This window comes from Ranitomeya imitator, chromosome 3, assembly GCF_032444005.1.
Source record: "Ranitomeya imitator isolate aRanImi1 chromosome 3, aRanImi1.pri, whole genome shotgun sequence".
In the NCBI taxonomy this organism is placed as follows: Eukaryota; Metazoa; Chordata; class Amphibia; order Anura; family Dendrobatidae; genus Ranitomeya; species Ranitomeya imitator.
This window is the reverse complement of record NC_091284.1, coordinates 312,216,956-312,242,252: the sequence shown is the minus strand read 5'-3', so window position 1 is coordinate 312,242,252 and position 25,297 is coordinate 312,216,956. Positions and strand designations below refer to the sequence as shown.

Sequence of the window (25,297 nt, the reverse complement as noted above, 5' to 3'; positions counted from 1 at the left end):
CTTAATGGATTTTCCCATGAACAAAGTTAATTTTACTCAATAGATCTTAGAATAGTAATAATCAGCCACGCATACCAGAATAGGGATTAGGGGACAATGCATACCCAGCTTATGCTCCAGTCAATAAGTTTTCCCAGTTTTTTTGACGCAAAATTAGGTGCCACGACTTATACATGAGTACATACGGTATCTCCTTTGTGAGTATTGGAACAATATAAAAAAAGTGAAAATGGTCCAGACAAAATTGTTGGCACCCTCAAGTTAATCCAGAAATAAGAAGAAAACAGCCACACAACTCGAATCTTCCGAGAAATAGAAAAAAACCTTTGTCCTTTATTTCATTTGCACAATGTGGACAAGGTTATAAAGGAGAGACGTTAGCAGCACACACAGAAAAAAAACAAAAGACTACGGCCGTTTCGCGTCTTGCACGCTTCAATGTGTCAACGATTTATACCGTGAAGGGTGTCGTTGCTTCAGAGACCATCATCTCCACTAATAAGTCGATTTTTTTGTCTTTCTGTCATTCAATTTTTTCTTTGTGACCCTCAACTTAATATTTGGTACACACCCTTTGGAATAAATTACTGCAATCAATAGTTTCTTATACCCATCAACATGCTTCTCCGGGTCTCATATTTGGAGGGTGCTTTCTCCCACCAGCAGTGTTAAGATCTCTCCACAGGTGTTCAATGAGATTTAGATCCAGACTCATTGCTGGCCACTTCAGAACTCTCCAGCTGCTAGAGAGTTCTCAGACTAAGTGATGCCTTACACACAGTCAAGGCATCCAGTTCCAGAAGCAGCAATACGACCCTAAAACATCTTTGAACCTCCAAAAAACCAAAAGATAGTCAAGCTCACCTGAATATTGGCTATTCCACATCTGTTCCTGCACGGAAAAGTTGAGCACTCAGCCCACAGAAAAATCGATGAATCCAGCAGGAATGTAATAAAATCAGTGAATTTCTTCATTTTTTTTTTGAAAAAGGAAAAAGTTATATCCTATGGTACACCACTTGTAAATAAGTTATCATTTCTTACAGCATTATGCACATATGGCGTTCTTCCGACGCGTTTCGATTGACGTCTTAATCATGGTCTGATTAAGACGTCAGTCGAAACGCGTCAGAAGAACTCTGCCATATGTGCATAATGCTGTAAGAAATTATAACTTATTTACAAGTGGTGTACCATATGATATAACTTTTTCCTTTTTTTTTAAAAAGAAAAAAAAATGAAGAAATAAATTCGCTTATTTTATTACATTCCTGCTGGATTCATCGATTTTTCTTTCTTTGAACCTCCACCATATTAGACTCTATGAACTGTGTTCTAAAATGATGTGCTTTACCAAAAAGTTCTATCTTAGTCTTATCTTTCCACGAGATGCTTTCCCAGAAGGATTTTGGCTTACTCACGCTTTTCTATGTCTCTGTGTCAGCAATGGGGTCCTCCTGGGTCTCTTGCCACAGCGTTTCAGTTAATTCAAATGTCGACGGATAGTTTGCATTGACACTGATACACCGAGCCTCCAGGACAGCTTGAATTTTTTTTCGAACTTGACTGAGGCTGTTTATCAACCATCCGGACTATCCTGCATTGCAATCTTTCATCAATTTTACTCTGCCAACTAAGTCCAGAGACATTAGCTACAGTGCCATGGGATGTAAACTTCTAGATTATGTTATGCACCATGGACAAAGAAATATAAAGATCCCTTGTAACCTTGAGGTTGTTATTGTTCAACAATTTTAGTTCTCAAGTCCTCAGACAGTTTTCAATGCTTAGTGTTGCACCACACAGACACACAATTCAGATATTCAATCAACTTCTCCCCTCTTCATCTGGTTTCAGGTGTGATTTTTTTAATGCCCACAACTGTTACTTGCCACAGGTGAGTTTGTACGAGAATCACATGCTTAAACAAAGTTGTTTAGCAACAATTTTGGAATGGTGCCAACAATTTTGTCCCTCTCATTTTGGGGTTTTGTGTGAAATGATGCCAATTTGCTTTGTTCTCAGTTTTTTGGTGCTTTTCCAATATACACAAAGGAAATAAACATGTATAATAAAACGTGTGATTTAAATCATTTTTTTGGAGTAATACTTCATTTTTTAGAACAAATTCAAAGGTGCCAGCACTTTTGGCCATGACTGTATTTACCTGGTCTGTATACTGCATGTACCTAGGTGAATGAACACCTCTTTTTGCATCTAATTTGTAATGCTACAGATTTTAGCTTACAGAAAGAAATATGTGACCCACGGAGCAAGGAAGAACTTTGTCCAAGGTGTTGCTTTGACCCTTTGACACAATATTAAATGTAAAGATAGTGGTGAGGTTTCTCCTCTCCGGTATCTCATATGTCCGATACATTTTAAGAAATCACTTTATCTTACAGGATAAAAGAGCAATGGTTAACTCTTATCTCACCACATCAGCAGTGCCAAAAACATGGCAGTAATGGTGGCTGGTCTGCAGATCCTTTGTAATATAGGCAAAAGTACATAGGTCTTCTGGGTCCTGAGCTGCACAAGATATGTTCCGAATCTCATGTTCTGCAATTACATTCTAAATAAATTGGAAGACATGCAGGAATTAGTCAAAACGGGATAAGCGAGGTTGCACTTTCACTGGAAACTCAGTATATTACACTCAGTGTTCAAGAATTTAAAGGGGTATTCTCATCTCGAAGATCCTATCTCAATATGCAGTAGGTGTAATAATAACAATAGCAAATATTTAAAATTCAAAATGTAGTATAATTCTTCTGATTCGCTATGCCACTTACCATGTGAAGGCATTGCAATAGCTTAGGTATCCATAGTTATGACCACTAGCAACTTACTGTCAGGGTATGAGTGGTCTTAACCATGGATATCTAAGCTACTGCATTGCCCTGCACATGGTGAGCGACATGGTGAATCAGAAGAACTATACTACATTTCTAATTGGAGGTGTTTGTTAATATTATTAGTATTACACCTACTAGATATTGCGATAGGATCTTGGAGATGAGAATACTCCTTTAAGTAAACTTACACCCTGCTCCTCCATCACTGCAGCAAACTATTGTCTCTGGTATGGCATCATGAATGTGTCCTGAGCAGAAAACCAACAAATTAAACATATGACATGACCCCACATCGCACACACATTCATGTGATCCTCAGCATTTAATGGTTAACAGGTTAAAATTGATTTGATAAGCATTTATTAGATGCGCCAATTCTACTGCTTTGCCCGACTCTGCCCACTTGCCCTGATATTGTGGCAAGTGGGGTAACAGCTGTGGGATTGATGTCAGCTGTTTTATGGCCGTGACATCAAGCTCACAGGTTAGTAATTGAGAGTTGTCTATAAGACGCCCCCATTACTAACCCTAGTAAGATACAGCCAGAATAAAGTCCTTTGATATAAAACCCCCCACCCATTTTTAAAAAAAATAAATAAAAACTAAAAAAATCAAAGTTATACTCGCCTGTCTGACGAGAAGATAATCCACCGCCGGTGATAGGCAAGCAGCACTTTTCACGCTCTGCTCGGTGTGTTCCGGCTGGTGTCACTCATGTGACTGCTCTTCAAATCATCTAGATCGTCATAGGACAGTATGGATTATTTTCTCATCGGACAGGTAAGGAATAAGGTGTTTCATTATGTTTTTTTCTTTTACCGGGGACACAGGCATCGGTGGATTATCTTCTCGTCAGACTGGTGAGCATAACTTTCCTTTTTTATTTTTAATTTTTTACAATAAAGGGGGTAAAAGAGGGTGAGGAGTTGAATTTCGAATTAAGGACCTTATTCTGGTTGTGTCTCTTTTACAATCTTACTATGGGGTTAGTGAGAAGAGCTGGGCGGAACGCCAGTTTTGCTGCATCAAATAGGTGTACCTTTTCTAGGGCGGCTGCAGGCTGCTATTTTCAGGCTGGGGAGGGCCAATATCCATGGCTCCTTCCCAGTCTGAGAATAGCAGCCCCCAGTTGACGGCTTTAGCTTGGCTGGTTTTGAAAAATGGGTGATGGGACCCACACCGCTTTTTATTTATTTACATAATGAAAAAAATACGGCGTGAAGACCCTTCTATTTTTGATAACCAGCCAATATAAAACTGACAGCTCGGGGTTGCAGCCCGCAGCGGTCAGCTTCACCTGCACTGGTTATCAAGAAATAGAGGTGAACCAAAGTCATGTTTTTTAGTTATTGCACAGATGCTGGCTGATGAATACTCTCATCAGCCCTGCCTGCTTTCGCTGCCAGCAGCGAGGGCAAGTGTAGGATGATGAGAGTAGTACTTATCTACTGACACCTGTGACCGGGGGTAACCTTTCATCTGACAGCGTTGGAATCGCAGACCTGTGACCGGCAGTTAACGATCTTCCGCTGATCAGAGCCAGCGTTTCACGTGCTGTCAAGCACATGACAGATTGGTAAACAATGGATGCTTGGTCCCCCATTCATCTGACAGTCACTGGTGTCAATAAACGAGCAGTATTGTAAAAATAAGCAGAGCCACATGATATGGGTGTCCTTGACATGAGTTGAGTCTGAGATAGTGGATAGTGAGATCTGGAAAAGAGGAAGGAAAGTGACCAAAGGACAGAGTGATGCACTAGACAGGGGTCCTGGGGACAGGATGCCTAGCAGTAAAGCCCCGAGTTTACAACTCAGAGATAATGAGCCAGGAAGGAATAGGAAACATAAGGCAAAAACTGCAACAAGCGGGAGTTCCAATGTGTCAACAAGCAGAAAGGTTAGTTATAGGCCATAGTGGCAAACAAATTCCCCCAACAGGAAATAAGAATGCAGAACTGTGGTTTGACAATAGAACTCTCACTTATTGGACTGTAGTACTGTGCTGGGTTGTGGTGAAGAAAGAGGAACTTGAAGAAACAAGTAAGCGAGGAAGAAGTAGAGAACTGTGTGAAGATGATCCTTATTGTAAAGGAAAGGTTTGTGAAGTTATGCACCCGCTAACTATTGTACATAGTTTCCACGAAAGTTAACCCTTTCGTGCAAGTCTGTTTTCACCTTTGTCACCAGGCCAATTGTTTCAATTCTGACCAGTGCCATCTTAATTTTATGAGGCAAAACTCTGGAATGCTTTAACAAATGCCACTGATCCGGAGATTGTTTTTTTTTTTTTTGTACTTCATGATAGTGGTAAAATTTGTTCAACATGACTTGCGTTTATTTCTAGAAGTAGCAGGAATTTGGGGAAAATTTTTGCAATTTTCAAACTTTTAAACTTAAACCATAGAGTCATGTGATACAAAATAGTTAACATTTACATCAGCACAATTTTTTAAACAATTTTTATCATTAAGAAGTTAGAAGGGTTAACCCCTTCCCGACCTTTGATGCAGCGTATGCGTCATGAAAACCTGTGCCAATCCGACCTGTGACGCAGCATATGCGTCATGGTCGGATTGCGCTCCTGCAGGCCGGGTGAAAGAGTTAACTGTAATTTCACCCGACCTGCAGGGACAGGGGGAGTTGTACTTGAGCCCAGGGGGGGTGGCTTCGCCCCCCCATGGCTACAATAGCTCTGATTGGCTGTTGAAAGTGATGTTTCACTTTCAATCAGAGCGATAGTAATATTTCACCAATGAAAACTGGTGAAATATTACAATCCAGCCATGGCCGATGCTGCAATAGCATCAGCCATGGCTGGAGATCGCGATCTGCCTCCCGCCACCGATCTCCCCTCCGTCCTCCCATCTAGTGTCCTCCGCTCCCCTCCGTCCTCCTGTCCGCTCCCCCCGCAGTCCGATCCCCCCCCCCGCTGTCCGATTCCCCCCTCATACTTACTGACCTCCTGTGTCCCTCCGTCTGTTTCATGGGCGCCATCTTCCAAAATGGCGGGTACATGCACAGTGCGCCCGCCAAATCTGCCGGCCGGCAGATTCGTTACAGGTACATTTTGATCGCTGTGATAGCTTCTATCACAGCAATCAAAATAAAAAAAATAATAAATAACCCCCCCCTTTATCACCCCCATAGGTAGGGACAATAATAAAATAAAGAAAATATTAGGGTTAGGGTTACGGCTAGAATTAAGGTTTCAACTAGGGTTAGAATTAGGCTATGTGCACACAGTGCGGATTTGGCTGCGGATCCGCAGCGGATTGGCCGCTGCAAATTCGTAGCAGTTTTCCATCAGGTTTACAGTACCATGTAAACCAATGGAAAACCAAATCCGCTATGTCCATGGTGCGGAAAATACCGCGCGGAAACGCTGTGTTGTATTTTCCGCAGCATGTCAATTCTTTGAGCGGATTCCGCAGCGTTTTACACCTGTTCCTCAATAGGAGTCCGCAGGTGAAATCAGCACAAAAAACACTGGAAATCCGCGGTAAATCTGCAGGTAAAATGCAGTGCCTTTTACCTGTGGATTTTTCAAAAATGGTGCGGAAAAATCTCACACGAATCCGCAATGTGGGCACATAGCCTTAGGGTTAGGGTTGGAATTAGGGCTAGGGTTGGAAATAGGGTTAAGATTAGTCTGTGGTTAGAGTTATGGTTAGGGGTGTGTTGCGGTTAGGGTTGGGATTAGGTTTAGGATTAGGGTTATGGCTAGAGTTGGGATTAGGGTTAGGGGTGTGTTGGGGTTAGGGTTGTGATTAGGGTTATGGCTAGAGTTGGGATTAGGGTGAGGGGTAAGATGGGGTTAGTGTTGGAGTTAGAATTGAGGGGTTTCCACTGTTTAGGCACATCAGGGGTCTCCAAACGCAACATGGCGCCACCATTGATTCCAGTCAATCTTGCATTCAAAAAGTCAAATGGTGCTCCCTCCCTTCCGAGCCCCGACGTGCGCCCAAACTGTGGGCTACCCCCACATATGGGGTACGAGCATACTCAGGAGAAACTGGGCAACAATTATTGGGGTCCAATTTCTCCTGTTACCCTTGTGAAATTAAAAAAGTGCTTGCTAAAACATCATTTTTGAGGAAAGAAAAATGATTTTTTATTTTCACGGCTCTGCGTTGTAAACTTCTGTGAAGCACTTGGGGGTTCAAAGTGCTCACCACATAACTAGATAAGTTCCTTGGGGGGTCTAGTTTCCAAAATGGGGTCACTTGTGGGGAGTTTCTACTGTTTAGGCACATCAGGGGCTCTGCAAACGCAACGTGATGCCCGCAGACTATTCCATCAAAGTCTGCATTTCAAAAGTCACTACTTCCCTTCCGAGCCCCGACGTGTGCCCAAACAGTGGTTTAAAGCCACATATGGGGTATCAGTGTACTCAGGACAAACTGGGCAACAACTGTTGGGGTCCAATTTCTCCTGTTACCCTTGTGAAAATAAAAAATTGCTTGCTAAAACATCATTTTTGAGGAAAGAAAAAAATGATAATTACTTACGGGTAATTTGATTTTCCAGATCCATGACGGCACCAACGTGAGAGATGGTTCCAGCCCCCCCAGGAACAGGAAACCTGCATAGGAGATAAAAGATGGGGGCGGCACCTCTCTCCTCAGTTTGTTGAGAGTATGTAAGGTAACCGCTTTATTAGTTCAGGTTCAATGTAACATTACATTTATCTCTATCGTTGCCGTAGGCGCAGTTATATTTCCCCATCAGTTTTTTTTTTCTTAACTCATATATACATTTTATATGCATATACTTTTTTTTTTTTTTGTGTAACACACAACCATCACCAAGATAGGGCGGGAATTAATATGGTGTCGTCATGGATCTGGAAAATCAAATTACCCGTAAGTAATTATCATTTTTTCCCTTTCCCATGACGGCACCAACGTGGGAGGAGAAAATAGAAGAAGACTCCTAGGGTGGGACAACAGCCGATAAGACTTTCCTCCCAAAGGCAAGACTTGAAAGCCCCAAGTTTAACCTATAGCGGCGAAAGAAGGTAGAGGGTGAAGCCCATACTGCCGCATTACAAATTTGCTCTATTGACGCATTTGCCCTCTCCGCCCAGGATGTGGCGATAGCTCTTGTGGAGTGTGCTGTCACCCCTAGTGGAGGGCATTGCCCTGCAGATGAGTAAGAGAGTGCGATAGCCATGCGGAGCCACCGAGCAATAGTAGATTTTGTGGCTTTTTTACCCCTGTTTGCTCCCTGAAAGGAAACAAAAAGGGCTGAAGATTGTCGTCATGATTTTGTCACCTCCAGGTATTGGATTAGGCAACGTCTGACATCCAGGCAATGAAAGGTTTTGTTCTCCCTGGGATTTTGGATTGGAACAAAATTAGGGTAAAACAATCTCCTGGTCCCTGTGGAATTTTGAATTGACCTTTGGTAAGAAGGCCGGGTCAGTTTTGATTATTACTCTATCCTCCAGAATTGTAGTGTATGGAGGATCAATAGATATAGCCTGAATTTCACTAATGCGTCGGGCAGATGTCAGGGCAACCAGGAGAACCGTTTTTAGGGTTAGGATTTTTTCCGATATAGAGCTAAGAGGCTCAAAAGGAGGACAAGTTAAGGCCTGAAGCACTAAATTTAGATCCCAGGGAGCAACTTTTGGCCGAGGTTTAAATGGTCTGGCCGTGAAGGAGGCTCGGATGAACCTGTACACCCAGGGGTGATCCGCCAATTTTTTATCAAATAGCGCGCCGAGCGCTGAAACTTGCACCTTTAGGGTGCTGGTAGATGACCCCCGTTCCAGACCTTTTTGAAGGAACTCTAAGACTTCTCTTATTGGAACTTTCTGAGTGGTGGTTGATAGGCGTCGCCCTGAGAACTCTAGAAATTTCTCCCAGATTTTTTGATATTTATTAGATGTAGTTTTTTTCCTGCTGGATAGCAGAGTAGAAACTAACGGAGCTGAGAAACCCTTTCCTAGTAGAAGCCCCCTCAAGTTCCAAGCAGTGAGATGCAGATTGTGTACTTGAGGATGGAACACTGGACCCTGATGTAGAAGGTTCGGTACTTCTGGAAGGATCCATGGGTCCGTTATGGACATACGCCTGAGCCAGGTGAACCAGGCCCTCTTCGGCCAGAAGGGTGCAATCAGTATTATTCGTGTTCCCTCCTCCCGGATCTTCTTCAACACTGTCTGTATCAGCGGAAACGGAGGAAACGCGTAGGCCAGATGGAAATCCCATTGGTGTAACAGCGCATCCACTCCTTCTCGCGGGTTCAGGGAATAGAACCTTTCTACCTTCCGGTTTTGCTTTGTGGCAAAGAGGTCTATCTGTGGGGTACCCCAAAGGGCACAGATTTCCCCCAAAATTTCCTGGTTTAAAGACCATTCGTTCTGATGTAGTATATGCCTGCTTAAGAAGTCTGCAACAAGATTGCTTGTTCCTTTCAGATGGGTACTTGTCAAAGATAGGAGGTGATTTTCTGCCCAAGCAAACAGTCTTTTGGTTTCTGCTAACAAAGATCTTGACCTTGTTCCCCCTTGACGATTTATGTAGGAGACTGCCGTGCTGTTGTCGGACAAGACCACTAGGTGTTTCCCTTCGACAATTTCTTCTGCTTGCAGAACTGCTAGCCTTACTGCTGTTAGCTCCTTTAGGTTGGAGGATGCTGACTCCATCTGAGGATCCCATTTGCCTTGCAGAATCTGATGTTCTAAATGTGCCCCCAACCGAAAGGGCTTGCATCCGTGGTTAGGACCACCGGATCTTGGGCTGACCACGGTACCCCGTTTTTTAAATTTTCTATTTTTAGCCACCAAATTAAAGAATCCTGTACTTGTGGCCATAGAACGATTTTTTGGTTCAGATTGTGGGGATCTTTTGCCTGTTCGGTCAGTATTTGCCATTGCAACTCCCTTGAATGTATTTGTGCCCACCGAACCGCTGGGATTGTGGCTGTCAACATCCCCAGAAGGGACATGGCTTCTCTTAACAAGATAGGCTGGCCTGATTGCATCTGATTTATCTTTTGTTTTATGGCGTTGATTTTCCTGTCCGGAAGGATACAAATTTGCCTGATTGAGTCCAGTTGAATTCCTAGGAATTCCTGTATCTGGACTGGATGCATCTTTGATTTTTTTAAATTGATCAGCCATCCCAATCTGGATAACAGGTCCCGTACTTTCGAGACTGCTAGTACGCATTCTTCCTGGCTGTCTGCCACAAGGAGAAAGTCGTCTAGGTATGGTATTAGTAAGATATATTCCTTCCTTACCAGCGACGCGATTTCTGAAAATATTTTTGTAAAAATTCTGGGAGCCACAGACACCCCAAAGGGGAGACATTGGTACTGTAGATGAGTGGGGATTTGATTTATTTCTACTATTAGTCTTAGGAATTGTTGATGTTCTACACAGATGGGAACGTGATAATAGGCATCTGTGAGGTCTATTACTGCCATGTAACAGCCTGGATATAGCAGTTTTGTTGTAGTTTTTAACGTCTCCATTTTGAATTTGTCTACCTTGATGTATTGGTTTAGGGATTTCAGATTGAAGATCGTTCTTAGCGAACCATCTGGCTTCGGTGTGAGGAATAGGGTACTGTAAAATCCTTTCCCAACTTCTTGTGTTGGTACTTCTACGAGAACTTGTTTCTCCCTGAGGAGATGAACTTCCCTTTCCAATGTTGCTTGATTCCTCTTTGCGACATGGGTGACTTTTACTCGAGGAGGAGGGAGGGAGGTGAAATTTAGACGCAGGCCTTCGGTTAGTAGGGATACTACCCACTGTGATGTCTGCAATTTTTCCCATAGGTGGACAAAAAACTGAAGTCTTCCTCCCACCCGGATATTGGCGTCATTATTGTTGTTTGGGGTCTGATTTCTGAGGAGGCTTATTAAAGAGATATCCTCTTTCTCTTCTCTCACCCCAGGGTTTCCCACGGGTGGATCTATCCCCCGGCCTGCTTTTCCTGAACCCCGAAAGGAACGCCGGTTATCACTCCACCGCCGTCTTGAGAAGGGGGGAGGTGGGAAGTGTTTCTTCTTATCTGCTGCCTTCTCTAGAATCTCATCAAGTGCCTTCCCAAAGAGATACTGGCCCTCACAGGGGACTGCACATAATTTGACTTTGGACAGAAAGTCAGCTGACCATTTTTTTAGCCACAATGCCCTTCTGCCAGAGTTGGAGAGGGCACATGCGAGGAAGCCTGCCGCATTTTAAAGTGAGGGTATTACCTCTAAGAGTCTCTTCCTAGGGCATTTGTTCCTTATCTGCTCACTCAACTCCTCTAACCACTTTATCATGGCCCGAGCTGTACAGGTAGCGGCTACCCCTGGCTTGAATGCCCATGTTGATGCTTCCCATGCCGATTTTAAGAAGGCGTCCGCCTTTTTATCCAGAGGGTCTTTGAGGGCCCCCATGTCTTCGAAGGGAAGCGCTATGCCCTTGGAAGTGCTTGCAATTGCAGAGTCCAATTTAGGTGCTTTCTCCCATTTTTCACAAATTTCTTCCTCAAACGGATATTTGCGTTTAAGGGTCTGGGGAACTGACATTTTTTTAGTTGTTTTTTTCCACTCTTTTTTAATTAAGTATAAAACATTATCGTGAAAGGGAAAGACTCTGCGTTTTTTTACTTCTAGGTTGCTAAACATAGAATCCTGAGTTGTTTTATGTTCTTTTGGTGTTTCAACCCCCAATGTTGCTCTAACTAGCTTAAGCAGTTTCCCAACATCCTCAGCTAGTACATACTGCCGCCCACACTCTTCATCCGAAGAGTCTAAGTCTGAATCACCATCAGGTGGCAATTCCCCAGGTTCGCCCTCTGATTCCACGTCAGAGGTTTGGGCAGGTCTAGGAGGTGGATTTTCCGAGCTATACAGTCCATGCTGTTTCATTTGCTCCTTCACTGTGATTTTTACTTCATCCCTCACGATATTCTTTATATTTTGGAGTAGTGATGAGGACTCCTCGGCCACCGTTTTTTCTATACATAGACGACAGATCCATTTGTCATAAGTTTTAGGGAGAGCTCTATCACAGAGTGCGCAGACTTTGTTTTTCTGCTTGGCCGTAACCTTCCTCCCCTGCACAACATAATACAGAAACACTGTTACTGACATGTTATTTTGCCTTACAAAGGTACTCACCCACCGAACCTTTACCACGGAGGTCTGTGGAACGTCCACCGGTACCGGCGATTCCGCAGTCGGGTCCGCCATGCTGAAGAGGCTGTAGGCACTGCTGCTTATGCCCTGCCTCTTAATATAGTACCGGGGAGAAAGCGGTGTGAGCGCCCCTGACTTCCTCCCCCCCCCGGGAGAGTCAGCACAGCGCTCTCCTCGGCGTGTGACGCTACTTCCGGTTGAACCCGGAAGTAGTTCCATTCACCCCGGCGCCAGCCTAGTGATGGGACACGCTTCTGCCCCGGTCCAGCCTCCAGCCAGGAGAGGACACCGGGGAGCCCCCCCGCGGGACGGACGCCACCGCCGCAGCTCCGGATCACCCCACGTGAGTGATGCGGCCGTATACGCCGCCAGCTGCTCCCGCTGTGGGCCTCGGTCTCCGGACCGGCACCTCCAGAGAGAGATCCCTCTGGGACGATGTGGCAGGTTCCCCGCAGGAACAGGAAACCAAACTGAGGAGAGAGGTTCCGCCCCCATCTTTTACCTCCTATGCAGGTTTCCTGTTCCTGGGGGGGCTGGAACCATCTCTCACGTTGGTGCCATCATGGGGAAGGGAAAATTATTTTTTATTTTCACAGCTCTGCGTTATAAACTTCTGTGAAGCACTTGAGGGTTTAAAGTGGTCACCGCACATCTAGATTAGTTCCACGGGAGGTCTAGTTTCCAAAATGGGGTCACATGTGGGGGAGCTCCAATGTTTAGGCACACAGGGGCTCTCCAAACACGACATGGTGTCCGCTAACAATTGGAGCTAATTTTTCATTCAAAAAGTCAAATGGCGCTCCTTCCCTTCCGAGCAATGCCGTGTGCCCAAACAGTGGTTTACCCTCACATGTGAGGTATCAGTGTACTCAGGAGAAATTGCCCAATAAATTTTACAATCCATTTTATCCTGTTGTCCATGTGGAAATGAACAAATTGAGGCTAAAAGAAATTTTTTGTGGAAAAAAAAAGTACTTTTTCATTTTTACGGATCAATTTGTGAAGCACCTGGGGGTTCAAAGTGCTCACTATGCATCTAGATAAGCTCCTTGGGGGGGGGTCTAGTTTGCAAAATGGGGTCACTTGTGTGGGACCTCCAATGTTTAGGCACACAGGGGCTCTCCAAACATGAGATGGTGTCCGCTAAAGATTGGAGCCAATTTTTCATTGAAAAAGTAAAATGGCGTCCCTTCTGAGCCCTGTTGTGCGCCAAAACAGTGGTTCTCCCCCCCCACATATGGGGTATCGGCGTACTCAGGACAAATTGTACAATAACTTTTGGTGTCCAGTTTCTCTTTTTACCCTTGGGAAAATAAAAAAATTGTTGCTAAAACATAATTTTTGTGACTAAAAAGTTAAATGTTCATTTTTTCCTTTCATGTTGCTTCTGCTGCTGTGAAGCACCTGAAGGGTTAATAAACTTCTTGAATGTGGTTTTGAGTACCCTGTGGGGTGCAGTGTTTAGAATGGTGTCACTTTTGGGTATTTTCAACCATATATACCCCTCAAACTTACTTCAAATGTGAGATGGTCCCTAAAAAAAATGGTTTTGTAAATTTTGTTGTAAAAATTAGAAATCGCTGGTTAAATTTTAACCCTTATAACTTCCTAGCAAAAAAAAAAATTTGTTTCTAAAATTGTGCTGATGTAAAGTAGACATGTGGGTAATGTTATTTATTAACTATTTTGTGTCACATAACTCTCTCGTTTAACAGAATAAAATTTCAAAATTTGAAAATTGCGAAATTTTCAAAATTTTCGCCACATTTCCATTTTTTTCACAAATAAACGCTAAAATTATTGACCTAAATTTACCACTAACATGAAGCCCAATATGTCACGAAAAAACATTCTCAGAACCGCTAGGATTCGTTGAAGCGTTCCTGAGTTATTACCTCATAAAGGGACACTGGTCAGAATTGCAAAAAACGGCCAGGTCATTAATATAGTGCGCGCACAGTTACAGCCGCAGGCTTCCTGCAGCTGCCGGGCTCTAACGGGTGCCCGCTCATTAAAGTAATGAATATTCACCGCTCTCCACTCCCATAGGGTGGAGAGAGGTGAACAAGAATGACAGGGGACATGTGATCATCCGGCAGGAAAAGCGGCTGGAAAACGTAACGAGATGCTGAGAGGGCACGCAGGGAAGGTAAGTAGGATGTTTATTTTTTAATGCTTTTCTCATGGGTGGCCTTACATACAAGGATGGGGATGAGAAACTACGCATACAAGGATGGGAATAAGGAGCTACGCATACAAGGATGGGAGTAAGGAGCCACACATACAAGTAAGGGAGTAAGGAGCAATGCATAATAGAATAGGGATTGGGGGAGAATGCATATATGGGCTTATACTCGAGTCAATAAGTTTTCCCAGTTTTTCTAGACAAAAATAGGTGCCTCGGCTTAAACTTGGGTCGACTTCTAAACAAGTAAATACAGTATATGTTGCCACCTTATTACTTTATATAAAGGTAAATTTAGCTCAATATTTTTAATAAATAGGCAAAACATATCAAAAATTTGACAAAAAACATAAAAAAATTAGCAATTTTCAAGCTTTGAATGATTATCCCCTCAATCCAGATAGTCATAACACACAAAAACATGAATAAATAATATTTCCCTCATGCCTGCTTTAATTCAGCACCATTTCTAAAGTGTTATTTTATTTTGTCAGCATTTTAAGAGGTTTAAAAATGTAGCAGCAATTCATTTTTTCATGGAAGTTTACAAAATATGTTTTTTTTTTTTTTTTTTAGGGACCTAGCCAGGTTTGAAGTGACTTTGGGGGTCCTGTATATTGGAAAACTCCCAAAAGTGATACCATTTTAAAAACAGCACCCCGACATACTGAAAACTGCAGTCAGGTAGTTTACTTACACTTCAGGTGGTTTTCAGGAATTAATGTAAAGTGACAGAGGTGTCAAACTGCATTCCTCGAGGGCTGCAAACAGGTCATGTTTTCAGGATTTCCTTATTATTATATATTATGATAATGGTAAATATAGGTCGATATGTTTTGTGTTTATTTATATAAAAAAAATCAGAAATTTGAGAAAAATGTTAAAAAATTAGCAATTTTCAAACTTTGAATGATTATCCCTTTAATCCAGATAGTCATAACACATTTCCTTCATGTCTGCATTACATCAGCACCATTTGTGAAATGTTATTTTATTTAGTTTGCATTTTAGGAGGTTTAAAAATGTAGCAGTAATTTTTCATTTTGTCAAGGAAATTTACAAACTGTATTTGTTTCGGGACCTATCCAGGTGTCAAGTGCCTTTAAGGGTCCCATATAGTGGGAAACCCCCAAAAGTGATACCATTTTAAAAACAGCACCCCCTGACATGTTGAAAACTGCAGTCAGGTAGTTTATTAACCCTTCAGGTGCTTTTCAGGAATTAATGCAAAGTGACATGACAGAAATGAAAATGTGTATTTTTACACCTAAATGTCGGTAACTTCTGAACAGGCCGCTATAGTCGTCAGACTCTAAGGGCACTATTTGGTCGTGAATTGCCATGGCAAACATCAGGACCACAAAATCATGATCTGAGTGCACCAATTGGGATAAAGAGGGAGAAGCCACACACTGTTAACCATTTGATGTAGTCACTATTGACAGCAGCATCTAAGGGGTTAAACAGATATGGACGGTGCAAACACTGATCCTGGTTGATGCAGCAAGTTGTCAGCTATAGTGGACCGCCGACAGCTGCTGGATTGTCACCTGTACGGGGATGCTATTCTCATATCTCAGGTCAGTGAAAAGACATTCGCGGTCATTAAGGGGTTAAATGAGATTGTCATCTCACTTCCTCCACTGGTTAATGTGCCCTCCAGGCTGCACGGATCCACTGGGTGAACGTTGGTGTGCATCAGTTAACATCCAGCGCCTCTTTGGACGAATGATCCCAGGAAATCCAAGGTGTCTTAAAACACCTATTTATTTATTCATATTAATGAAAGAAGAACAGCACGCGGCAACACTCACCGAGCCTGTGGTAGGAATTCGTCTTTATTGAAGCATCTATACAAACGTCTTCACGGCATGGGGGAGTAGGACAAAGAGAGGTGTGAGCAGGGAAGGAACGACGGCCGTTTCACGCCAAAGCCAAAAGGTCAGGCAGTTTGGATACACTCGTGATTTAATAAAAAACAAAAACTCCATGATAAAGATCTGTTCAACATGTTGGTTTCTATGCCTTTTTTTAAATCATGAGTGTATCCAAACTGCCTGACCTTTTTGTTACCTGTTTTTAATATGAAGAAATAAATAGATGTTTAAAGACACCTTGGATTTCCTGGGATCATTCATCCAAAGAGGCGCTGGATGTTAACTATTTGATACTTTGTTGTTGTCCAGATTTCCCTAGGAGTTAGGAATTTTAGTTAAAACAATTCCTTGAAGTGATGTTTTTCTACATATTTGACACTTTAATCTTTGTCAGATGTCAATGTATGCTTCTCCTCCCTTCCTGTTTTTACCTTCCCTCTTCACATTTTCAGACCTTTTGATCCTATATGACTTATGAAGAATAAATCATCCAGGGGACAGGTCTTTCTTTTTTTTCACCACCTTATAGTACCCACACACACATAGAATACTTTTTCGGGAACACCCCTATGCTTCGTATACTGGCATGTGTGGGAACATGGTCAGACCATGCCCCAATAGAAATTTCACTGAAGAGCTCCTCACTGTATACCACTGGAGACTTAATGAGAAGTTATTGAAAAAGCCTTATCTCAGAGAGGAGCTTCACCCTCATTTAAAAGAATACTTTGAACTTAGATTAATTTTCATCAGAGACAACATTATGAGAAGCTCACAAAGCAGTCTTTAGAGGACAATGTATAGCCATGAGCTCTAGACTGAAGAAAGACTATAAATTGAAACAAGAGGCTTTGACCTCGGAATTAAAGCTTCTTGAAGAAAATATGCTCTCTAACCCTTCCAGAATAACCCTTAAAACAACTTCTAGACGTTCGGGCTCAGTTAAAAAACTTAGCTTTGAAACAAGTGGACAAGCGTCTTCTCTATACTCAACAAAGCCAATAAACCCCACACTTAATTAGCTAAACAACTTAGAGATCATACAGAACAGACTACCCCTCATGCCTTACGTAATAAAAATAATCAAATTACACATAACCTTAAAGAAATTGCAGACATTTTTCATGACTATTTCTCACTACTTTACTAACTCCCTTCTACTCTCATCTAACCCACTAACCAGAAGTAATCTTGTAGGTTCTTTCTTGGACCCTTGTCAATTACACTCTCTTTCCTCAGAAACAATAGCATCATTAAATGATGTAATTACTGAAGAGGAAATTAAGGATGTAATCATAACCTTCCAAATGGGAAGACCCCGGGACCTGATGGTCTGTCCTAATCATACTACAAGACCTTCCAGGATGAACTTCTCCCAATATTAATTCCCCTTTTCAATTCTTTTCTAAAGGGAGCCCCGATCCCCGACTCCATGCTACACTCATTTATAAGATTGATTCTCAGACCAGGCAAGGATAGACTAGACTGTAAAAACTATAGACCATCTCAATTCAGCTGTTAAGATAATCACCAAAATTTTAGCAATGCACCTGAATCAGTGGTTGCTTTACATGATCCACAAAGATCAAGTGGGATTTGTCCCTTTTAGACAAGGCGATGACAACAGCAAAAGGGCAGTTGATCTTATAGAATTGGTTAAAAAAATCTGGGAACCTACTCTTCTCCTGAGTTTGGATGCTGAGAAGGCGCTTGATCGCCTCAGTTGGCCTTTTATGCTTAAGGCCCTTGGAACATATGGCATAGAAGGCGCTTTTTTAAAAGCTGTAGAGGTATTATACTCTAGTCCCTCAGCTACAATATATCTTCAATATATCTTCCTCATAGCTCCTCTAAGTTCAGTTTAAAGGCGAAGAATTAAAATTATTCCTTTTTGCTGATGATATCCTAACACTCATGAAGCCTCATACATCGCTCCCTAGCCTTCACTCAGTGCTTTTAAAATTTAGCCAATTATCAGTGTATAAAACAAATACAGGTAAACCTGAATGGACTGATGTTATATCTTTTTGAGACTTTACCCTTATCGGTCCCACTCAGATTTATGTGCTTTTCAAGCAGTCACTTTAAATTTCATAAGGGCAGGAAGACGTCATAGAATTCCAAAGTCGGTAATGTTGGCTGACCAAGAGATGGAAGGTCTAGAAGCACCTAACTTTGTTCATGATCCCATCATGGCCTATACGAATATAAAAATGGATGGAGATTGAAAAATGATGGTTAGCCCCAGCTCACCCCTACTCCCTGATCTGGAATGGGGCTTAAAATGCAGCTTCAAGAGACCTATTCGGTCCAATGATGCACACCAGAAATACGGTATATGAAGGGTCTGCTCTAAAAAATTTAATCTGATAACAACAAATACTGCCCTTCCTTCCTTTTCCATCTGAATTTCCCTGAAAGTTTAACCCACTCATTTACATGGGTATGGACTCAATTTGGCTTAACTTTGCTCACATAATTAACTATAAAACGCAAATTTTAAATTCCTATGATGAGCTGTAAACAAAATTCTCCCTCAATTCCGTTACATTATTTCAATATACCGTATTAAAATTAGGCACTTTACCTCATCATTATTCCACGGTCTACAGGCCTCCATTCCTACCTCCTTCGAGAGACTGAGCAAGGATAGTTAAACAACAAGAGGTTTAATATCTAGATATTTAGTATTTACTGCCGGAGTCTGTGTGTTTGTTTGTAAAATTTTACTCTTTATCTACTTGAAAATGTTTAACTATTACTATAGTATAAGTTTGGTTATTAACTTATACGTGACAGTGAAAAATCTAAAATGCCTAATTATTTTTTATTTTCCTGCGAAATTTGAAAAATTTTCAATAAAAATTACAATAAAAAAAAATGGCAAAATCTCATAAGCATTTCATAATGCGTCCTAGGAATAGTGACAGAAAATACGGGGTTGGCTTGAACAGATTGGTTGGACCACAAATGCTTGCTTTTTGTTTTTTTTAAACAAACCCCAAGGTAAATGTAACATTAGGAACAAGGTAAAGGAACATTAGTTAGCATTAGTGATGAGCGAATATACTCGTTACTCGAGATTTCTCGAGCATCCTCGGAGGTCCTCCGAGTATTTTTTAGTGCTCGGAGATTTAGTTTTTCTTGCCGCAGCTGAATGATTTACATCTGTTAGCCAGCATAAGTACATGTGGGGGATGCCTGGCTGACATTGATATGCAGATAAGAGCCACTGTAACTGTAAAGAACTCTCATAAAAGATCAACTAGAAAACTTACTCTAGCTTGTGAAGCCTCCAGATTATTAGAATGTCAGTCAAAGAAACTATATGCATAATTACATTAACAGATATATTAGGCAAATAAAGACAAATATATGTACATACACTGACTGCTTTATTAAGTAGAACTTTCTGGTTCTAGGACAAATTCAGCCCCTTTAATGATGCTAGTGATCCAACTGTCTGTCGTTAACTTAATAAAAGCTTCTATTATATGCTGCACCCACGGATTAACAGACGCAGATGAAGTAACACAAACTAATACAAAAGCTAAAGAAACAATGATATATAATGATGTGGTGTTCTGTTAGAAAAAACAATACAAATTGGTAAATTGCACAGAATCACTGATTCTATAGATGCAGCCTATACAAATCTTCTGGTGACAATGTGTAAACTTCTGGGGCCGTACAAAGGTCCAGATCAATCCAAACATTTTGTATTCTTTGTATAGTAATAAATAAAAGCAGGTTCTGGAATTTTTGCACTGTAAAAAATAAAAGAAGGTTCTGGAATTTTTTTCTATTTATAGCAGCTAGACAATATTTATTTTCCTCTAACCTGATTTGAAGCATCTATGAACTTTACGCCTTTATAACTTATAGAAAGGGTAATCCTTGGAATTTTCTTCATATGCTCCGTGGACTTCTGCAAGTATATTACATTATTAAACTTTGCATTTCTGCAATACAAATGAAGGTATTGTATAACCTAAATTAAAGCTTACCCTCATTTTTGCACAGGCATCTTGGGTGGATTCTGTCCCTCGTAGATCTTTAATTAACATAGATCCTAAATACTGTTCAAGAGATGGGGAGAGGTTAACGCATTAAAAAATTATCATCAAGACAATTTTGTAGCAATATTTTAAATACTATGCATGTATTTATATGTACGTGTACTGTAAAAAATACATTATACCATAAAGGTGTATGTAGTGTGGGAGCTGTCTTGACCGCATTTTTTCCCTGGTTTTGCAATAGCAGTTTGTTAACCTGATATGGTAGTCGGCTGATTGCATGGGGCCAAAATTCCTGGTGGTCAATGACTTCTAAATTTTGTTTTAAATTCAAAGAGCCTTTGACTACAGAGGTGTATTGAGTTTCTGTAGGTAGCAACAAGGTATTTTATGTGACTTCACACTTACGGTCTTACTTATCAGTGGTAAAAGTGGATTATTTTGGTTTTTATAGAAACAACATATTGACTTCCAAAACTTTCCCAGATGCATTAGCGTGATATCCCATAATAAATATATAGATGTTAAAAGTAGTGGATGTTCGGGTCTGGCGGGTTCGGACAAACATTTTGAAAAACAGCTTGATTCAGGTAGCAAACAATACCCAAACTTGAACCTGGACTTCATTCAGATGAATGGTGGGCCTGAACATCCGTTGTCTGTTATGCTGTCATCTTCATGACAGCGGGCAAGCACAGGTTCTGATCAGCGGTAAGATACTGAAGTTACCGCTGGTCATCAGCGCTACAGTTCCCATGCTGTCATACTGATGACAGAGAGTGAGACAGCAGCTGTGACCGGCGGTAAAAAGGTTACTGTGGGTCACAGGCGTCGGATGATGGGAGTATTAATCAGCCGGGGCCTGTGCTATAAATAAATAGTAAAAATGAAGTTGGGCATCTTCTACATTTGATAACCAGGAAAAAACGACAGCTGGGAGTGCAACCCTCAGCTGTCAGCTTTATCATGGCTGGTTATCAAGAATAGAGGGATCTCACACATTAAAAAAAAATGGCGTTGGGTCATCAGGAAAGCAGCGGTACAGAAAACGCTGTTCCCCGGTACCTGGTGCTGAAAATGGCTCTCATCATTCTCCCGTTTTGCCAGCGATCATCAGGAGCAGGTGAGAATGATGACAGTTATATTCAACTGATAACAAGACTATTACTCCCATCAGCCTATACCTGCTGCCGCTAATAAATTGAGAGCAGGCAGCGGCTGATGGGAGTATTAGTCACCTGCCGCCTGCACTATAAATAAATAAAAAATCTGGTGTGCGTTCTCCTGTACTTTTGATAACCAGCGAAGCAAAACTGACAGCTGGGGGCTGCAACCCTCAGACGTAAGCTTCAGCAAGGCTGGTTATCAAGAATAGAGGGGTCCTCATGCTGTTTTTTTAAATTATTTAAATAATTAAGAAAAAAAAAAACAGAGTGGGGCCTGGTATTCTCAGACTGAGAAGGGGCCATGGATATTGGCCCCCCTAAGCCTAAAAATAGCAGCGAGAACAGAAATTCTGGTGCTTTGCCTGATTTTCCCATTTGCCCTGCTAAATATTTAGCCTTTGTTGGTTATTAAATATGGGGGGACAGCACATCAATAATTTTTTGTGAGTTCTTCCCTATAATAGTCACTAAAGGCTAAGCAAACAGACATGAGCTGATATCAAGACTGGGAACCTTTACGGTTATTGGCCCGTTCCAAGAATATTAACATCAGCCCCAGCCATCGGCTTTCCCTCAGCTGGTTATGATAAATTACAGGGGTCACCACGACATCTTTTAATTTTTTTTTATGTATTATTAAGTACAGTAAAATACACACCCAAGGTAAGATTAGGTCATAGACTCCAGGTGTTCCAGCAGCTGGAAACTTTAGTAACCTTAACCCTTTTCTGCCATCGGACGTATTATCCCGTCCATGTGACCTGGGACTTAATTCCCATGGATGGGATAGTACGTCATACTCGATCAGCCGCGCTCACTGGGGGAGCGCGGCTGATCGTGGCCGGGTGTCAGCTGATTATCACAGCTGACACTCGGCACTGTGTCAGGAGCAGTCACGGACCGCTCCCGGAACATTAACCCCCGGACCACTGCGATCAAACAAGATTTCAGTGTTCCTGTGGCATAGGGAAACATCACACAGGGAGGGGGCTCCCTGCATACTTCCCCGAGACCCTCAGAACAACACTATGTGATCGCGTTGTTCCGAGGATCTCCTCCCTGCAGGCCCCCAGAAAACCAAGATGACCGTGGGGTCCTACAGGGAGATGGCTTGTCAGTGCCTGCTGAGAAGCCCCCTACCCTGCCTGTCAGATCAGTGATCTGACACAGTGCTCTGCAAAGTGTCAGATCAGTGATCTGACTTTATACAGTGAAATCCCACCTTGGGACAATGTAAAAAGTAAAAAAAAAATGTGTAAAAATATTTTAAAAATCCTAAATAAAGAAAAAAAAAATGTTTACAAAAAATACATTTCTTTATGTAAATAAAAAAAAAAAAAACAATATAAGTACACATATTTAGTATTGCCGTGTCCGTAACGACCTGACCTATAACACTGTCATAGTTATCCCCTTCAGTGAACACCTTAAAAAAAAGGCAAAAAACAATGCTTTATCATCATACCGCCGGACAAAAAGTGGAACAACAAGCGATCAAAAAGACAGATATAAACATGGTACCGATGAAAACATCATATTGTCTTGCAAAAAACGAGCCACAATTTTACCACATGCGGAATTGTACAAAACGCCCCACCCAAAAGAAATTCAGAAATTGCTGGTTTTTGTTTTGTTCATTCTGCCTCCCAAAAATCGCAATAAAAAGCGATTAAAAATATCATGTGCCCGAAAATGGTACCAATAAAAACGTCTACATCATCGTCCCTCAAAAAACAAGACCTCACATAACTCTGTGGGCCAAAATAGGGAAAAATTATAGCTCTCAAAACGTGGTGATGCAAAAACTATTTTTTGCAAAAAAAAAAAAAAAAAAGCGTCTTTTAGTGTGAGCTGTCAAACAAAAACCTGCTATAAAAGCCCGCTAAAAATAGTAACTCAAACTCCACTTTATCACCCCCTTAGTTATGGAAAAATAATAAAAAGTATTTATTTCTATTTTACCATTATAGTTAGGGTTCGGGCTAAAGTTAGGGTTAAGAGATGGAGTTTGGATTGTGTTTACGGTTGGGATTAGGGTTAGGGTTGTATCAGGAATAGGGGTGACGTTGGGGTTAGGGGTGTAGTTAGGGTTGGGATTAGGGTTAGGGATGTGGTTATGGTTATGATTGGGATTAGGGGTGTGTTCGGGTTAGGGTTGGAGTTGGAATTGGAGGGTCTCCACTGTTTAGGCACATCAGGGGCTCTCCAAATGCGACATGGTGTCCGATCTCAATTCCAGCCAATTCTGCATTGAAAAAGTAAACCAGTGCTCCTTCCCTTCCGAGTTCTGCCATGCGACCAAACAGTGGTTTACCCCCACATCTGGGGTATCAGAGTACTCAGGACAAATTGGACAACAACTTTTGCGGGCCAATTTCTCCTGTTACCTTGGGAAAATAAAAAATTGGGGGCGAAAATATCATTTTTGTGAAAAAATATGATTTTTTATTTTTACGGCTCTACATTATAAACTTCTGTGAAGCACTTGGGGGTCAAAGTGCTCAAAACACATCTAGATAAGTTCCTTAGGGGGTCTACTTTCCAAAATGGTGTCACTTGTGGGGTGTTTCCTTTGTTTAGGCACATTAGGGGCTCTCCAAACGCTGCATGGCGTCCTATCTCAAATCCAGACAATTTTGCATTGAAAAGTCAAACCATGCTCCTTCCCTTCTGAGCTCTGCCATGCGCCCAAACAGTGGTTCCTCCCACATATGGGGTATCTGCGTACTCAGGACAAATTGTACAACAACTTTTGGGGTCCAATTTCTCCTGTTACCCTTGGTAAAACAAATCAAATTGGATCTGAAGTAAATTTTTTGTGAAATTTTTTTCTAAACATTCCAAAAATTCCTGTGAAGCACCTGAAGGGTTAATAAACTTCTTGAATGTGGTTTTGAGCACCTTGCGGGGTGCAGTTTTTAGAATGGTGTCACTTTTCAGTATTTTCCATCAAAGTGACTTCAAATGTGATGTGAGCCCTAAAAAAAAAATAGTGTTGTAAAAATGAGAAATTGCTGGTCGTCTTTTAATCCTAAGAACTTCCTAACAACAAAAAATTTTGTTTACAAAATTGTGCTGATGTAAAGTAGACATGTTGGAAATGTTACCTATTAAAGTATTTTGTGTGACATATCTCTGTGATTTGAGGGCATGAAAATTCAAAGTTGGAAAATTGCAAAATTTTTCTAAATTTTTGACAAATTTCCATTTTTTTTCACAAATAAATGCAAGTCATATCGAGGAAATTTTACCACCGTCATGCAGTACAATATGTCTTGAGAAAACTCTGTCAGAATCACCAAGATCCATGCAAGCGTTTTTTAGAGTTGTAACCTCAAAGGGACAGCGGTCAGAATTGTAAAAATTGGCCCAGTCATTAACATGCAAACTACCCTTGGGTGTTAAAATATCCCTCAAATTTTCCCATGAGGTTTCCAGGCCTTGCAGCTGCTGAGAGAATCAGTGGCTGTGAACTCTGGCAACCTAAAAGGTTACCTATGTTCAAGCCACTGGGTCTCACGGTAGCTCTTGTGCCAGACTGCCGGACTCGAGGGCATTCATCAATCCGGCACTGGCCAAGCAAGAGAAACAGCTGCTATGAACTCAGGTGACCTTGCTGTTCTTGTTAATAAAAAAAAAAATGAAAAAATTGCGTGGGGGTCCCCCGTAATTTTTATAATCAGCAAAGGGAAAGCCAACGGCTGGGTTCTGATGTTAATATGGGAAGGAGTCAAAATCAATAACGGTTCCCAGGCTTAGTCTTTACTGGTTAATATAGGGGAGACCACCTGTGACAACATCATTTATTCTTAATTATCCAGACATATTTCAGTAGGCCCAAGGACATGAGCTATTGTTTATATCAGACTGAATATTGACTTTTATTATAAATGGATTTAAAAGAAATTGATTATTTTAAATTTATCTACCCAACATCGAAATTACCCTGGAGGGTTCAAACATAACTCCCAAGCAGCATGCCCGCTGTCTTGTGGTCATATTCAACACTGAGCTTTCCTTTACTCACTACATCCGATCACTCACTCCCT

The 25,297-nt window shown here is 41.5% G+C and overlaps 1 protein-coding gene across 8 annotated transcripts in view; it reads right to left on the bottom strand.

Moving 5' to 3' along the window:
- The window catches only part of ANKS1A (ankyrin repeat and sterile alpha motif domain containing 1A), a 322,349-nt gene that overhangs the window by 23,330 nt on the left and 273,722 nt on the right, over positions 1-25,297 (bottom strand). For 7 of the 8 annotated variants that reach the window (XM_069756609.1, XM_069756607.1, XM_069756606.1 and 4 more), the window contains 3 exons: positions 20,071-20,142; positions 19,905-19,991; positions 2,438-2,575 (listed from right to left, as the gene is read on the bottom strand). In XM_069756609.1, coding sequence (XP_069612710.1) covers positions 2,438-2,575; positions 19,905-19,991; positions 20,071-20,142 — 297 coding nt within the window. Of the gene's footprint in view, positions 1-2,437; positions 2,576-19,491; positions 19,831-19,904; positions 19,992-20,070; positions 20,143-25,297 lie in introns of those variants that run through there. The other variant, XM_069756611.1, reaches the window with a different exon arrangement.